This window comes from Lithobates pipiens, unplaced genomic scaffold (assembly GCF_037356315.1).
Source record: "Lithobates pipiens isolate NorthernLeopardFrog02 unplaced genomic scaffold, aLitPip1_a1.2 Scaffold_13, whole genome shotgun sequence".
NCBI classification, from domain to species: Eukaryota; Metazoa; Chordata; class Amphibia; order Anura; family Ranidae; genus Lithobates; species Lithobates pipiens.
The window spans coordinates 300,311,496-300,329,991 of record NW_027507718.1 but is presented as its reverse complement, the minus strand read 5'-3'; the positions used below and the strand labels follow the sequence as shown (position 1 = coordinate 300,329,991).

Below are 18,496 nucleotides of genomic sequence, written 5' to 3'. Positions count from 1 at the left end.
GTTTTTGTTTTTTTTTATGTATAAATCATTGCTTTTGTTCATGGAATAACCAATGAACTGGCAAAAAGTCTAAAAGTCAACAGGCTATCTCAGGCTGTTGGTTTTAGTAGCAGTAGTTAAAAATAAATGCCCTTCGCTAATGAGTATAAAACTAGAGTCTTTATCTTTGCTCAGGATTCTGCTTAAAATATGCTTCATGAGTAAATTGGTGCAGGTTATGTGAAATGAGTTCCAGTGTATTACTGTTCCTCTCCTTTGTTCCCTAGGCCTTGACAGAAAGTATAACGTCTATCCAGGGAGGCTGTGTTGGGAAGGAAGGCTATGATGAAATTGTGCTGTCCACTTATTCTGGTCAGTTAAGCAGTAGTGGAAAATGAGATATGTTATATTTTATTTTGTCAATTATTTTGAAGGAATTCTAATGGGGACTGGGACATGAGTTTTCTACCAACCCACCTGTGGTGGAGACCCTTATTATTTTGAGTAGTTTTTCCTGTGGCATGGCCTGCACAAAACTGGCAACGTGGATTCCAGTTCTGCTGTTTGGTAGGTGCCTGCTTGGTAATGAAGACCAATAGCAAGGCTAGTAGGATTGGCAGGGCTGGAGAGACTGTAATGCCCCGTACACACGAGAGGGATTAAGTCTGACAGACCTCCAAAGGAGTTCCGACGGAGTTCTGGCGGACTTTTCGACCAAACGGACTTGACCACACACCATCACACCAAACTCCGACGGAGTCGAACGTGATGACGTACGACTGGATTCGACGTAGGAAGTTCATAGACAGTAGCCAATAGCTGCCCTAGCGTCGGTTTTAGTCCGTCGGAGTAGCACACACACGAGCGAATTTTTCGAAGGGGACCGGGTCCAGCGGAGTTCCGTCGGGAAAATTTGAAGCATGCTTCATTTCTAAAGTCCGTCAGACTTTTGCGAAGCTAAAGTCCGTTGCAGCCCACACACGATCGGATAGTCTGACGGACTCGGTCTGACGGACTTTGGATGTTGAAAAGTCCGCTCGTGTGTACGGGGCTTAAGAGCTTGTAAACATGAGCTTTGCTGTCTGCGTTTAGGTCGATCTTTAGAGAGCATTTGACAGGCAGTGAGAAGGTGTTGTATCACCTCCTGACTGCCTGCTTTAGCCCTTTAAACCCTTCCTTAGCATGCCACAACCACATGCATCACCTGCAGTTCCATTCCTGCTGTGGCCATGTGTGGCGGATGCTGCATGTTTACACCCACAACTGCAGCCTCTGCAGCTAAAGGGGGTAGCAGTGGGGGGGGGGGGGGGGGGTAAAAGCTCAGCTTTACCACTGGGTTTTACTGCCTCCAAACCACTAGTGTGAACAAGCCCTAAGCCCTTGTACACACGGTCGGACATTCCAACGGAAAATGTCCGATCGGACCATGTTGTTGGATAACCCGACCATGTGTGGGCTCCATCGGACTGTTTCCGTCTGAATATCTGACGGACAAAGTTTTAGCGCTGGGCTATAAAACTTTCCGACAACATGATCCAATCAGACTTTGTCCGATTGTGTGTAGAAAATTCCGATCGGACAAAGTGCCACGCATGCTCAGATCAAATTCCTAGACCAAAGCTATTGGCTACTAGCCTGAACGTAGTCGCTTCGTAACGAAATAACATCATCACGTTCTGACTGATCGGATTTTCCGACAACTTTGGACGACCGTGTGTATGCAACACAAGTTTCGGACAAAATCCGACGGCTTTTGTTGGAATGTCGGGCCGTGTGTACAAGGGCTAAGAATCAGTCGGTGTGACAGGAAGGCAGGCAGATGAGGGGGCAGAACTGCATCTATTACATAAATACAAACATTTTAAGGCTGGCGTCATGTAGTTAGCTCACTATTACCTACATTTCTCACTAGAACTAACAGACTGTAAATAACAGATATACGACCCATGTAAACCATATACTGGTCAAGAAAGGTAGTGTCAGTAAGTAAAACAAAATTATAGACTATATTAAATATTTTGCTGTTTCGGTTATAACGAGTTATGTTTTGTTATTTGAAATAGAACAAATGTGTATCTATCACAGGGTGGTGTCTGTGGATACACTGATAAATAAAATGCCATGTCCTGGTTATCACTTTGTGAATGTAAATATTGACAAGGAAAAGGGGGAGTAAGGGAGAAAATAAAAAATAAAAATAAAAATAAAAGAACCTTCACATAAAAGACCTCAAAAGAAAAAATGTGGGTTCAGTTGGACTTTTTAGGCATAAAGAAAGTTGTAAACACAACCAGTATATTCAAAAGAAATTATTTCTATTTATTTTTAAAACAAAAAATAAAAACAGAAAATAAAGAGTTCAATTTCCTTTTTACACACAAAAAAGAAATGTTTCCTCCTTATAACTACACATTTAAGACCTAATTGACATCCTATCAAAAATAGTAAAATCCATTTCAAATATCCAAAAAGGAAAAGACAAAATATATATCTATATACATATAGGATCAAGGATATCAACCATACAGTCAGCAATTACATATATTTTTGGTGCTCTACATGTTTCGCGTCTGTGATGACGCTTCTTCAGGAGCTGATAATAGTATTATTCCTTCATAGAGTGTGTCCCATATAGAGAGACCACCATTTCCGAAGGAGACTGGGGAAGTTGGTACGATTGATTACACAACCATTTCTCCACAAAGGGAAAAAAAAAAAAAGGGAAAAGAGGAAAGGGAAGGAAAAAAAGGGGGGAAAAAAAAAGGGAAGTAATTGTTGAGCAGAAAAATATAAATATAGATTTTGAGCTTAGTGGAATCACTTTAAAGGTGTATTGGGCTCATAAGGTTTCAAATCTTCAGTGTTTAATAAGTGTTCTTGAGACGTAAGTAAACAGAAGTAGGATCGGTGATGGATACTGTTTAGTATCCCCTGAGCTCAAGGTGCAATGAAAACGGACCAAGTTCCCACTGGGTAAAGAAGGAAGGTAAAAGGGGGAATGAAAAAGGCAGACTATTCAGCCCATTCACCCCTATCATATTGTTTGTTGTGTACAAGATGGCCGCCATTAATGGTGGCCATCTTGTTTATTTTTTGTTTTAAAAATAAATAGAAATAATTTCTTTTGAATATACTGGTTGTGTTTACAACTTTCTTTATGCCTAAAAAGTCCAACTGAACCCACATTTTTTCTTTTGAGGTCTTTTATGTGAAGGTTCTTTTATTTTTATTTTTTATTTTTCTCCCTTACTCCCCCTTTTCCTTGTCAATATTTACATTCACAGAGTTATGTTTTGTATTGTACTATGAAATTATACTTCCCTTCAAGGGTACTGTGTAGAACATTTTAACTGTTCATGTGACCCCAGGTTTAGGGGCCTGCTCAATATACAGTGCCTTGAAATAATCCACATTTTGTCATGTTACACCCAAAAATGTAACTGTATTTTATTTGGATCGTGTGTGATAGACCAACACAAAGTGGCACATAATTGTGAAGTGGAAGGAAAGTGATATGTACATGCATTTGCATTCAGCCCCCTTTACTCTGATACCCCTAAGTAAAATCTAGTGGAACCAGCTGCCTTCAGAAGTCACCTAATTAGTAAAAATAGTCCACCTGTGTGTAATTTAATCTCAGTATAAATACAGCTGTTCTTTGAAGCCCTCAGAGGTTTGTTAGAGAACCTTTGTGAACAAACAGCATCATGAAGGCCAAGGAACACACCAGACAGGTCAGGAATAATGTTGTAGAGAAATTTACAGCAGAGTTAGATTATAAAAAAAAAAATATCCCAAGCTTTGAACATCTCATGGAGCACTGTTCAATCCACCATCCGAAAATGGAAAGAGTATGGCACAACTGCAAAACTACCAAGACATGGCCGTCCACCTAAACTGAGAGGCTGGGCAAGGAGAGCATTCGTCAGAGAAGCAGCCAAGAGGCCCATGGTAACTATGGAGGAGCTGCAGAGATCCACAGCTCAGGTGGGATAATCTGTCCACAGGACAACTGTTAGCTGTGCACTCCACAAATCTGGCTTTTATGGAAGAGTGAAAAGAAGAAAGCCATTGATGAAAGAAAGCAATAAGAAGTCCCATTTGCAGTTTGGGAGAAGTCATGTGGTGACACAGCAAACATGTGTAAGAAGGTGCTCTGGTCAGATGAGGCCAAAAAGTAAAACTCTATGTGTGGCAGAAAACTAACACTGTACATCAACCTGAACTCACCTTCCCCACCGTGAAACATGGTGGTAGCAGTATCATGTTGTGGGGAAGCTTTTCTTCAGCAGGGGCAGGGAAGTTGGTCAGAGTTGATGGGAAGATGGATGAAGTCAAACACAGGGCAATCTTAGAAGAAAACCTGTTAGAGTTTGCAAAAGACTTGAGACTGGGACAGAGGTTCACCTTCCAACAGGACAACGGACCTAAACATATAGCCAGAGCAACAATGGAATGGTTTAGATCAAAGCATATGCATATGATAAAATGGCCCAGTCCTAAATCCAATTGAGAATCTGTGGCAAGACTTGAAAATTGCTATTCACAGATGCTCTCCATCCAATCTGACAGCTTGAGCTATTTTGGAAAGAAGAATGGGCAGCTAAAGGTGGTTTTACAAAGTATTGACTTGGGAGGGGGGGGGGCTGAATACAAATGCACGCCACACTTTTTACATATTTATTTGTAAAGAATGAAAACCATTTATCATTTTCCTTCTACTTCACAATTATGTACCACTTTGTGTTTGGTATATTACATAAAATCCCAATAAAATACATTTACGTTCTTGGTTGTAACATGACTAAATGTGGGAAATCTGAAGGGGTATGAATACTTTTTCAAGGGTGTGTGTGTGTTTGTGTACAGTATCTCACAAAAGTGAGTACACACCTCACATTTTTGTAAATATTTTATTATATCTTTTCATGTGACAACACTGAAGAAATGACACTTTGCTACAATGTAAAGTAGTGCGTGTACAGCTTGTATAACAGTGTAAATTTGCTGCCCCTTCAAAATAACTCAACAGTCAGCCATTAACGTCCAAACTGCTGGCAACAAAAGTGAATGCACCCCTTAGTTAAAATGTCCAAATTGGGCCCAAAGTTTCAATATTTTGTGTGGCCACCATTATTTCCCAGCACTGCCTTAACCCTTATGGAGTTCACCAGAGCTTCACAGGTTGCCACTGGAGTCCTCTTCCAGTCCTCCATAATGACATCACGGAGCTGGTGGATGTTAGAGACCTATCACTCTTCCACCTTCCGTTTAAGGATGCCCCTCAGATGCTCAATAGAGTTTAGGTCTGAAGACATGCTTGGACAGTCCATCACCTTTACCCTCAGCTTCTTTAGCAATGCAGTGGTCGTCTTGGAGGTGTTTTTGGGGTCATTATCATGTTGTAATACTGCCCTGCGCCCAGTCTCCGAAGGGAGGGGATCATGCTCAGCTTCAGTATGTCACAGTACATGTTGGCATTCATGGTTCCCTCAATGAACTGTAGCTTCCCAGTGCCGGCAGTATTCATGCAGCCCCAGACCATGAGACTCCCACCACCATGCTTGACTGTAGGCAAGACACACTTGTCTTTGTACTCCTCACCTGATTGCCGCCACACATGCTTGACACCATCTGAACCAAATAAGTTTTTATCTTGGTCTCATCAGATCACAGGACGTGGTTCCAGTAATCCATGTCCTTAGTCTGCTTGTCTTCAGCCAACTGTTTGTGGGCTTTCTTGTGCATCATCTTTAGAAGAGGCTTCCTTCTGGGATGATAGCCATGTAGACCAATTTGATGCAGTGTGCAGTGGATGGTCCGAGCACCAACAGGCTGACCACCCCACCCCTTCAACCTCTGCAGCAATGCTTTCAGCACTCATACATCTATTTCCCAAAGACAACCTCTGGATATGACGCTGAGCACGTGCACTCAACTTCTTTGGTCAATAATTGCGAGGCCTGTTCTGAGTGAAACCTGTCCTGTTAAACTGCTGTATGGTCTTGGCTACCATGCTGCAGCTCAGTTTCAGGGTCCTGGGAACCTTTTTATAGCCTAGGCCATTTTTATATAGAGCAACAATTCTTTTTTTCAGATCCTCAGAGAGTTCTTTGCCATGAGGTGCCATGTTGAACTTTCAGTGAACAGTATGAGAGAGTGAGAGTGATAACACTAAATTTAACACACCTGAGATCTTGCAACACTAACAAGTCACATGACCCTGGGGAGGGAAAATGGCTAATTGGGCCCAATTTGGACATTTTCTTCTTATGGGGTGTACTCACTTTTGTTGCCAGCAGTTTAGACATTAATGGCTGTGTGTTGAGTTATTTTGAGGGGACAGCAAATTTACACTGTAAACTGTACGCTGTACTCTCACTACTTTACATTGTAGCAAAGTGTAATTTCTTCAGTGTTGTCACATGAAAAGATAGAATAAAATATTTACAAAAATGTGAGGGGTGTACTCACTTTTGTGAGATACGGTATATGTGTGTGTATAAAATGATATAATATAGTAATTCTCATGTTAATGTGACCCCAGGTTTGAGGGCCTGCTTGTTATGTGTTACATTGTTGAAAAGAACTGCATATATAGAATGTATATCTGTTTTTTCTGTCAGGCTGGGTGACTGGACTCACTACAGAGCCAGTCCACAGGGAATCTGGTCCTGGGGAGGAACTCAAAGTAAGTCAAGAAATGCAAGCTAAAATCGCATCTTTAAGGTGAGTGCTAACAAAAATATGTGCAGTGTATTTCATGCAGTTCTAATGAAATTTGTTTTGTTGAATGCTTGACAGCAGTCCTATCCATTACTATGTACCCAGGTCTGAGCTGGAGCAGCTACAGTTCAAGGTTGTGCAGGAGAGAGAGAAGTATCAGCACTCGTCACAGTCTACCACGGCAGTCTCAGCAGTGCCGGTCTTCAGTGTCAATGACAAGTTTACACTTAATAAGGATGATGCCAGCTACAGCCTTATTTTAGAGGTTCAGATGGCTATTGACAATGTTCTTATACAGGTAAGTGATTGTAGACTATGTTGTATGACATGTGACTAAAGAAATTATCTTAAAGTGGAATTCCAGTCAAAACTAATGCTAAACCTACGCTCTGCCACATTGTAAGCCTAATCTACAGCAGCAGATGCTTTGTGCAGGAGAGAACCGACAATGGCTGGGAAGTCACGTCACCCATAGTTACTATAGGGCTTCCATTGTCGGCTGTCTCTCCCGCACACTGAAGCCACCACTGACAGCTCAGTGTGGGGCCACACCGGAGCGGCTGCAGGACAGGTAAGTATAGCAATTTATGCTTAACAGGTCTAGATAAATTAGGCTTAGAAAGGGGCAGAAATTAGGTGGATTGCTTTTCCAAGTAGCGGGAGGGGACGTTTCCACCCCATTTCCCCACCACCTTCTGCGGCTTTCTCTGGCCCTCCCATCCCACCAGAAGACCTGACCGATCAGCCGGTGCTTCTGGCCAGCTGATCGGTGAGCCAAGCAAAGCCAGGACTAACTTTGATCGGCTCTCGGCTATGGTAACCCGGAAGCAATGACCTGAGATAACTTCCGGTTTGCCCGGATGTCAACGGTGCCATTTTCAAAAATCAAAAGCATTTGAAAACACCAATCTTGGTGTAATTGAATGCTTTTAAGGGCAGAGAAGGGATTTGGGGTCTTATAGACCCCACATCTCCCCATAAATAGTATATGTGACACACCAATTGCTGTCACTAGGATGTTTACATTCCTTGTGACAGCAATAAAAAATAAATAAATAAAAGAAATAAAGCAACAGTGTAAATATAAAAATAATAATTGAAAAAAACATTTAAAGTGCCCACGTCCCCCCACACAAAGGCGAACGCACAGGCCGGTCCCACTACGCACACAAACAGGGATCGACTCACACATGTGAGGTATCGCTGTGGATGTCCGATCATGGGCAGCAATTCTAGCACAATACCTCCTCTGTAAATCTAAAGTAGTAACCTGTAAATGCTCTTAAAGCGTCGCTTATGGATAATAAAAAGTATGTCATTTGTCACCACTGCACGGGCGTGTGCAAATTTAAAGTGTGATGTTTGGTATCTATTTACTTGGTGTAACATCCTCTTTTATATTGTACAAAGAAAAATTGGGTTATGAGTTGCATTTTTTTTTTTTTTTTTGCACTAAAATTTTAAAAAGTGTATTTTTTTTTCCCCCCCAAAAAATGCATTTGAAAAAACGCTCAAATACCGTGTGACATAAAAATATTGCCAAACCCACCAATTGAATCTCTTTGTGGGGGTTCTAAGTAATTTTTTAGCAAAAAATATTGATCATCACATGTAAACATAAAGTGCCAGAAAAGGCCTGGTCTGGAAGTGAATTTTGTAGTCCCCGTATCCCATCTTCTGTGGTGCAGGAGTGATTCCCCCCATCAAGTGAAGAACTACCTGGTTATGCTCAGTACTTTTGCAGGAATGGGGGGGGGGGGGGGGGGCGCAGTTAAAAAATCAACCTTGCTATTTAGGTGCTTCACCATAGTAGTGAATTAAAGCTAAAGCGTTTTGTGAAAGGATGTCACTGCATGTATGTTTATGTTTGCAGAGCGATGTTCCTGTGGATCTCCTGGATGTGGATAAGAACTCAGCGGTTGTGAGTTTTAGTGGCTGCGAAAGTGAGGTGAGGGTGTTTTCATGTCATCACAGGTACTATATAGATTTTTATTTTTTATATTTTGATGTCTATTATTATAATGGCTTTTGGCATGTATTTGTTACCCCACAGCCAAATGGAAACTTCCTGCTTGCTACTTATCGTTGCCAGGCAAACACCACCAGACTGGAACTGAAGGTGATATGTAGAACACATTTTATTCTTGTTGTATTGCCAGCACACAAAGCTTTTTTTAATAACAACCGGTGTGGCATTTCTGCTTTGCAGATTCGGTCAATTGAAGGGCAGTATGGAACATTACAAGCCTATGTAACGCCTAGAATTCAACCCAAAACCTGCCAGGTGCGGCGGTACCTGATTAAACCTTTGTCTCTCCATCAGAGGAGCCATGTATTCGATCAAAACAGGTACTTATTGAAAAGCTATGCAGGAAAATGCACGTTTCATGAAATGACCCTGGGGTCATGGCCAGTAAATATACATCAGAAAGTGAAAAAAAAGGGGGGGGGGGGAGGAATACTGCGCTAAACCCAAAATATGAAACGATACTCAAATACAAACAGCTAACACCCAAAGTTCAAACGATATGTGGAAAACAAAGTGTAGCGCTCAAACTTGTACTCGTATAAGTGAGAACAAGAAGTAAAGTGACAAAATATGATGCACCTCAATTAAATGGTGATACTCGTCTTACAATGGTGATGAATATAAAGCAATCGGTATACAAAAGTGAAATATAGAAAAAGTGTAAACACTGAATAGTGCTTGTGGATGTGGGACATAGTCCATATGAGTGTATGGAAAGTAGAAAAGTTCTTAAACTCCTTTTCCGGTTGGAATGGTTGATATATGGTCCGAGTGGACCAGTTGGTAAACCTGTGGACACTTCAGAAAAATGGCATGGAATGGAAATGGGCTATGGAGATTCTACCAGAGGTATCTATTTCACCATCTCAACAACTGACCCAGCTTTTTATATTACACAGAAGTCACTACACTCCACAAAAACTACATGCCTGGGGAAAATCTATAATAATACATCTCCCTTATGCCCGCAATGCTCCATATCTAATGGTTCCTTTATTCATATGCTGTGGCGTTGCTCTAAGCTCCACAAATATTGGGAGAAAGTGTTTCTGACCTTTAAATACAATATGCCTGACAGAAATAATAAGTACCCCAAAAATAGCAATATTGGGAATAATTCCAGATGGAGCCTTACCCGTAGAGATGTTTATAATATGGACTAGATCCCTCTATCTTGCTCACAAGCTTATCCTACAAAAGTGGATAGCAATAACCCCACCAACCCATAAACAATGGTGTAACAAAATAAACTACATATTAAATAGAGAGAGACTAGCATATAAACACAGAGGAGTTCCCCAAAAATTCATTAAAATATGGTCCTATTGGCTTGATTCTAGTAATTTGTATTATGATGGTCTATGTGGTGAGGCTGGGGAGGAAGAGGAGGGGTAGGGGGACGGGTGTGGGAGAGGAGATCATCTTATAACAATGTAAGAAGCGGAGAATAGTATAATATAAATGGAAATGAAATACTATATAGAGGCATATGTTTGTTTGTTGTTGTTCTATCTTGTTAGATGTTTTCTGTAAGATATATATCCAATATAGCGTTTCATTGATCTAATTTTTTTTATTTACACTCGGAAACTATACAGTGCCTTGCGAAAGTATTCGGCCCCCTTGAACTTTTCAACCTTTTGCCACATTTCAGGCTTCAAACATAAAGATATAAAATTTTTATTTTTTGTGAAGAATCACCAACAAGTGGGACACAATTGTGAAGTGGAACGAAATCTATTGGATAATTTAAACTTTTTTAGCAAATAAAAAACTGAAAAGTGGTGCCTGCAAAATTATTCGGCCCCCTTTACTTTCAGTGCAGCAAACTCACTCCAGAAGTTCAGCGAGGATCTCTGAATGATCCAATGTTGTCCTAAATGACTGATGGTGATAAATAGAATCCACCTGTGTGTAATCAAGTCTCTGTATAAATGCACCTGCTCTGTGATAGTCTCAGGGTTTTGTTGAAAGCGCAGAGAGCATCATGAAGACCAAGGAACACACCAGGCAGGTCCGTAATACTGTTGTGGAGAAGTTTTAAAGCCGGATTTGGATACAAAAAGATTTCCCAAGCTTTAAACATCCCAAGGAGCACTGTGCAAGCGATCATTTTGAAATGGAAGGAGTATCAGACCACTGCAAATCTACCAAGACCTGGCCGTCCCTTTAAACTTTCAGCTCAGACAAGGAGAAGACTGATCAGAGATGCAGCCAAGAGGCCCATGATCACTCTGGATGAACTGGAGAGAACTAGAGCTGAGGTGGGAGAGTCTGTCCATAGGACAACAATCAGTCGTACACTGCACAAATCTGGCCTTTATGGAAGAGTGGCAAGAAGAAAGCCATTTCTCAAAGATATCCATAAAAAGTCTTGTCTAAAGTTTGCCACAAGCCACCTGGGAGACACACCAAACATGTGGAAGAAGGTGCTCTGGTCAGATGAAACCAAAAATCAAACTTTTTGCCCACAATGCAAAACGATATGTTTGGCGTAAAAGCAACACAGCTCATCACCCTCAACACACCATCCCCACTGTCAAACATGGTGGTGGCAGCATCATGGTTTGGGCCTGCTTTTCTTCAGCAGGGACAGGGAAGATAGTTAAAATTGAGGGGAAGATGGATGCAGCCAAATACAGGACCATTCTGGATGAAAACCTGTTGGAGTCTGCAAAAGACCTGAAACTGGGACGGAGATTTATCTTCCAACAAGACAATGATCCCAAACATACAGCAAAATCTACAAAGGAATGGTTCACAAATAAACGTATCCAGGTGTTAGAATGGCCAAGTCAAAGTCCAGACCTGAATCCAATCGAGAATCTGTGGAAAGAGCTGAAAACTGCTGTTCACAAACGCTCTCCATCCAACCTCACTGAGCTCGAGCTGTTTTGCAAGGAAGAATGGGCAAGAATTTCAGTCTCTCGATGTGCAAAACTGATAGAGACATACCCCAAGCGACTTGCAGCTGTAATCGTAGCAAAAGGTGGCTCTACAAAGTATTAACGCAAGGGGGCCGGATAATTTTGCATGCCCCACTTTTCATTTTTTTTATTAGTTAAAAAAGTTTCAAAAATCCAATAAATTTCGTTCCACTTGACAATTGTGTCCCACTTGTTGGTGATTCTTCACAAAAAATAAAAATGTTATATCTTTATGTTTGAAGCCTGAAATGTGGCAAAAGGTTAAAAAGTTCAAGGGGGCCGAGTACTTTCGCAAGGCACTGTATGAAATGCTTATAATTTATCACTAAATTTACCACTTATGTTTTCAAATCTTTGTGTTTAATAAGCAATAATATAAAAATAAAATAAAAACTACTTGATTTAAAAAAAGAAAAATGGGATGGAAGAGGTAGGGTACTCTTACCAGCTGTGATGGACCCACCTACCGTACGACAGTGGGTCAAACGAGCTCTTAATCCTTCCGATCCTGAAATTTGGTATTGCTCATTGATTATCGCATCCAACTTGACATCTTCAGAAGGATTACAAGCTCATTTGACCCACTGCTGTATGGTAGGTGGGTCCATCACAGCTGGTAAGAGTACCCTACCTCTTCCATCCCATTGTTCTGAAGTGTCCACAGGTTAAACATCTGGTCCACTGGGACCATTTATCAACCATTCAATCTGGAAATGGGGTTTAAGAACTTTTCCACTTTCCATACACTTATTATATGGACTATGTCCCACATCCCCTTGTGTTCCACTAGCACTATTCAGTGTTTACACTTTTTTTATATTTCACAATATTTCACTTTTGTATACCGATTGCTTTATATTCATCACCATTGTAGGCTGAGTATCACCATTTAATTCAGGTGCATCATATTTTGTCACTTTACTTCTTGTTCTCGGTCATATGAGTACAAGTTTGAGCGCTACACTTAGTTTTCCATAGTAAATATACATGGCTTTTACTGCTGCTTAGATATTCTGTTTAGCAATTCCTTAAAGTTGATATATTTGGCCTAAAAAAACATTAGAAACTGAAAAATAAACGATAATGCACCAGTATTTTTATAAATGTTAAAGGAAACCTGTATCAAAAGAATATAGACGCTCCAGTTGCAGATATCTCCTAAAAAATGCTAGTTCCCTGGCTATCATGCTTATCCAGTGGCATTCATTCTTTCTTAGACTCAGGCTTAGAATAATCATGCAGACCAGGGCTTCTGATTTCACTCACTGCATGCTTGTTCTGTGCAGAATGTTTTTTAAAATGGCAATGCCATATTACTCTCTGCACTGGTTTCCTTGAAATTAAAATTCCAGCCAGCAAGTGAGGTCAGTCAAATAATAAAAGTGGAACTTTACCCATACCAACGTGATAAAAAATAATGTTCTTTAGCATGAAAATACATTAATAATTATGCTACCAAAATGAGTACTGTAAATTGTGTCCAGCATTGATAATGTTTCTTTTTGCTGAAGCCCAGAGCCCCTGAGCAGCAGTAAACCTTTAGCCTGTCAGCACAGTGCCTAAAAGTACAGAGTAAATGAGCATGTGCAGAGCAGGGTGAGACAGTGTATTACTGGATTTTAAACAACATAAGCACTTTATTTTTAATGTTTTGCATAGATATACCTTCGAAAGGGGCAAGCCTGAAATGATCTAGCAGGACTTCAGTTTCTAACTAAAGTTTCACTTTAATATTACTATTCTGGTTATATTAAAGACAATTGTCTACACATAAAAGAAAAAAAAATGGGACTCCGAGCCAAATATTAACAATACTAGCCAACTTTTCATGGTTGTGGTGGGTGGTAGCATTATGGGTAATTTCAGGCACTGGATGGTGGCTAGCACACAACCAGTAATAGATTTTTTCCATCTTTTTTTACTTTAAGCCTCCATTATTCTCCCAGTGCAGGTAGATGTAGCAGAATTCTTGTATGGGAGAACCCGAATGGGACTGTAGCCTCTTGCAACATGTTTCTGTGCTGCAGAGCCTCCCATTTATCAGCTGCACCATGGGATCAGACCTTTTTTCCTGGTTTAGATCTTGTTATACGTGACAAGCTGAAGAAAAGGGTGGATTGCAACACCTAGGTTTTATTTTTATTTATTTTTTTATTATTTAGAGAAAGTTGCCTTTTTTTTTTTTTAATGCTCGAGTTTGTTTTTTGCCAAGTCTGTATGTGCTTTGTACAGCTGTGCTCATTGATCCTCTTCTTTATGTATCTATCGGTTTACTTATAACCATAACACAGGTAATGGGATTTTCTATCTGTTGCAGGCCCCTGAATACTTTGAGCTTGACTGGCCAGTTTAGTTTTGCTGAGATCCATTCCTGGATGGTGTTCTGCTTGCCTGAGGTCCCAGAGAAGCCTCCAGTTGGAGAAGACATTACTTTCTACTTTCGGAATACTTTTCTGGACACACAGCTGGAATGCTCATACAGGTAACAACTCAAAACAAATTTTAACAGAACACAAAGAACTTAATGGAATCCCAATTTCTAGTAACACTATTTCACAGCCAACAAGTTTTAAAAGTAGGCTCCTGCACGTGTGTGCACTCTTTGCTGTAGCACCCAGGGGCCCTGGAAACCAGGGTGCTCTGTTGTGCATATCCAAACTTCTGTACTGAAAATGCCCTGGTTTGTCCCATCTCACCTTTTGCACCTCATTGTTGGTCAGTAAATCCAACCTTATTCAGAGAAGACAATAGCAAGGGGGAAAAGATCAGAGATTAAATCTCTTAGTTGAAATTGCCATTATGGAATACCCCAGGTTAGGGGGCTCCAAACCTGGTGCTGTAGAAGGTGCATAAAGAGGGCTGTAGGTTCCTACTGCCAGCTTAATAGGCCCTCTAGCACAACAAGTTTACCTAAAGTGGCATTAAAGCTTTGTTTTTGTTAGTTTTTTTAATAACAAATATGTTACGCTTACCTGCTCTGTGCAGTGGTTTTGCACAGAGCAGCTCTGATCCTCTTCTATTTGGGTCCTCCACCGGTGCTCCTGGCTCCTCCCCCATGAGCGGCGCCCCCCAAATTTAGATATGAAATTATTTGACTTCATTAACCAATAAAAAGTTTTTTTTTTTATATACTGTACATCCAATTCATGTATCTGCTCCTGTGTGCTTCATACGAAGTCCCACTTCTCGCCTCCTTTTAAATGACAACCCACGTTGTTTTTTCAGTAAAGAGTTTCTTTTAACTAACCCAATTTCCCTTCAGCTCAAAATTGCTGTTCCATGTGCATTAGAAATATAACTGCATAGTTTTAATCCAAACCCAACATCAGAAGTATATTTTGTAGTGTTTTGCAGGACAGTTGGGCAATACTGTAATGAAATCTATTTCTCTTTCATTCATTGATGGACACAGCTCCAGTAATCTTGACCGTAGGGTTATTACGCCCACCTTCAGGAGAGGACTAGGCAGAACATGTAATACATGTGAAAACAACAGAACTTTAGTGTAATGAAATCTATTTTGTAGCTATAATCATTTGTTATTCTCATTACAGAAAAGGTGAAGGAATCTTTAACTCAGACAATATTTCCACAATTTCAATTCTGAAAGATGTCTTGTCAAAGGAAGCCACTAAAAGAAAGATAAATCTCAATATATCTTATGGTATGTTTTTTTTATTTTAAAAAAGACTTTACAGCAGTGGTCTCCAAACTGCAGCCCGGGGGCCAGATACAGCCCCTGCCTTTACCTGACCCTTGGGGCACTCTTCCTCCCACTGATATAAGACACTATTCCTCCTTCTGATATAAGACCATATTCTTTATACTGACACCTGCAAGGGGGCATAATTCCTACCACTGACACCAAAAATGGGGCACTATTCCTCCCCCAAATATCAAAGATGGGGTGCTGTTTTATCCCACTGATGCCAAGACAATTTCTACCCCAACTGGCCACAGTCCAACCCCCTAAACTCTGAAGGATAGTAAACTGGCCCTTTGTTTAGAAAGTTTGGAGACCCCTGCTTTACAGGCTACTTCAGTCACAGACAGTAGCACGGCATACATTGCTTCTCGGCTTTTGGAGACAGATGCAGAAGTACTGGAGTTATGGTACCAAAAATGAGCATACAAATGTTTATAAAAAATGCACCTGTACTCTTGCCTATCCAAAACCCTTCACCCCTCTCTTTAAAAGAAACCCCTATATTAACCCTTAACAGTTATCCTAACCTTAGAGGGTTAAATGTACCCTTGAAAGTCTATGTGAAGCCCACTTTTTTTTAGCTTTATATGTAATGTAGAAATGTTAACATTGCTATCTGTTTCCGTACGGGGGATATTCCCCCTCAGTATTGGTCCTAGTAACCTTTGTATTCAGTGCAGAAGATGATGGCTAATCCAAAATGTTTGTGTTCTTTACAAGAAGAGGAGGTTATGGGAGATCTTCCAATGAGTAAATAGGTTCTGGAGACAGCTGTCTATATAAAGGTGTATTTCCTTGGTTTGTTGGTTTTCCGCAATATCTTCTTGTTGAGACAGAAGACTAGCTGATAGCTACACTTGCAAAAGCAAAAAAAAAAGAGTTTTGGCTTTATACAGTAAACCTCACCTGGTCAGCTGTAAAGATCCAACCCTGTTAATTGTTATGACCTGTTAATTGTTAGGATACCATAACCAAAAGTCTGCACTGGCCTTCAATAGGCCTGTAAACAGGTCGGTGTAGGAACATTTTCTGTCCCTGGGATTAGATGTTGATCTCAATTATCTTCAGTTTTTAGATGTGCATCTGGCAATTTTATCTAATTTTATTTAATTACCGTATGTAAATGTTACTAATCCTTTTAAAGTGTCTTGCAAAAATATTACCACCCTTGGTTTTTTTTTTCCTGTTTTGTTGCATTACAACCTGGTATTAAAATGGGTTTTTTAGGCATTTGTACCATGTGATGTTCAAAACATGTGGGAAAGGGAAGATATCACTGCTCCAGGAGAACAAACAGGTAGTGAACCTATCTCAGCTCAGAAGGCACAGTTGCTGGCAATTGCTAGTAGCAATAGACGGGAAATGGTTCTGGACAGCTGAACTCTTGAAAAATTGCCTTTTTTTTTATTTGAAAAATTCACATCCAAAATCAAAGATGTATATCGCAGCAAACAGGAGAGCTGACGTTTCGCACTAACAGTAGTGCTTACTCATGTACAAAACATGACCTACAACTTTGAAGGTGCAAAATATTTTATCGTATTCGTACATTAGGGGACAAAGGACGTGTATTTATAGACCATGGGTCGTTTGCTGCTACTTGTTCTCTGGAAATTTTTTATTTTAAAGTAACCTTTGAGTTTTTTTCAGCCTGAAGCTTCTCTCAACATTCAACTTAATTTAAGCTACTTTAGTTTTTGGGTTGCTTGCCCTTGGTGTTTATCAGGGACCAAACCCAGATCCCACTGTGTTAGGGCTGGCCTGTAATGTTTGCTTCCGGCACAGGATCCTTAATTAGGCACTCACTGCAGTGTGTGAACTTAGCTGCAAGTTTAGGGACGTGGTCAACTTCTATGGCTCCCAGACCCTTTTGGGGGTATGCCCACCATGATTGACCTTTAACAGGCCCAGCATTTTGAAAAATATAAGACAGGGTTTCCCTGTATCGAGATTCTGGTTCCTGGTTCTTTAACACTATCCACAGGGCATAGCACACTATGCCGTTTAGTGGGCAGAGGATTTGGGATTTTTTTCTTCTTTGCTTTATTATGGTAACCCCTACCATTTAGTCAGTAATGCTTCTCGGCATGAGCACTTTGAATTTGGTGCTTCCCTCCTATATGGACTGTGTCATGCCTCCCAGATGACAAAAACACATGCATTTCTTTGCTGCATTTCTGTCGCCTTCTTCTATGGAGACACAGCATGGGAACTGGGTCAGCACATAAGTTATAGTGGCTCCTTCTCAGTACAGGCAAAACCCCATCCATTCTGCAGTACTGAATCGTGAGTACCCCACTGGGAATCTCCCTCACTAGCACAGACACAAGGGAGCTGGAACTAAAGGCCAGAACAACATCCTTTCCGCTGATGGACTACAGTAAACTCTGAACACTGGGTGAATGCTGTTCCCCTGTCCCAGAGCAATGTCCACATTTCGCTTATGTGACTCTAGCTCTTTCTCGGGCATGCACCATGTGACCTGTTTGGACAAAAGCAGATTTCTCTGCCACTATTTCAGAATTCTTCAGCCAAAACGCTATGCGTCCTCTATTCCTCCCTGACCCTGTTCAGGAATCGGGAATTGAATCTCCTTTACTTGTAGATATTATGGAGGAATGTATGAAGGACATTGATTTTGTAGTGGGAGCTGGGGAGGATTTTCCTCCCCCTGCATTTTGAGGTACAAGCTATGACTTTGCGCTAAATGCTTTCCACTGCGGACACACTTATTGAGGAGGTATACACTAGTCTGTTTGACAACACTGGATTCTCCACAGCCTGAAAAGACCCCTATGAGTACTAATAGAATGGCCAAGCCCAAAAGACTTTTCCCATACAACACCCAAAAAATTACAAAAACTGGGATTTTAAACAGCACTCCAGAAAAGTATTTACATATAGCTCCTCATACAAATATTTATAACATTTTTCACAAAACTTTATTACAAGTATTGTTACCAGCATCTGTTGAAGTCAGTATGGCGAGGTACCAGTAGGACAGAGGTTTATTTTGTGGCGAGTCTGGATAAAGTGCTAGACACATGTTAGGAACTTTATTATTTTAGATAGCAAGATTATTTGAAATTATATTATCCTTGGGGTATGGTTTTCCATTAATCCATAAAG

At 40.6% G+C, this 18,496-nt stretch overlaps 1 protein-coding gene across 3 annotated transcripts in view; it reads left to right on the top strand.

Moving 5' to 3' along the window:
- Window positions 1-18,496, top strand: part of BBS7 (Bardet-Biedl syndrome 7) — a 78,681-nt gene that overhangs the window by 35,327 nt on the left and 24,858 nt on the right. For all 3 annotated transcript variants that reach the window (XM_077476839.1, XM_077476838.1, XM_077476840.1), the window contains exons 11-18: window positions 267-351; window positions 6,606-6,708; window positions 6,811-7,003; window positions 8,579-8,653; window positions 8,759-8,824; window positions 8,915-9,054; window positions 13,979-14,143; window positions 15,216-15,325. In XM_077476839.1, the coding sequence (XP_077332965.1) occupies window positions 267-351; window positions 6,606-6,708; window positions 6,811-7,003; window positions 8,579-8,653; window positions 8,759-8,824; window positions 8,915-9,054; window positions 13,979-14,143; window positions 15,216-15,325 (937 nt within the window). The remainder of the gene's footprint in view (window positions 1-266; window positions 352-6,605; window positions 6,709-6,810; window positions 7,004-8,578; window positions 8,654-8,758; window positions 8,825-8,914; window positions 9,055-13,978; window positions 14,144-15,215; window positions 15,326-18,496) is intronic.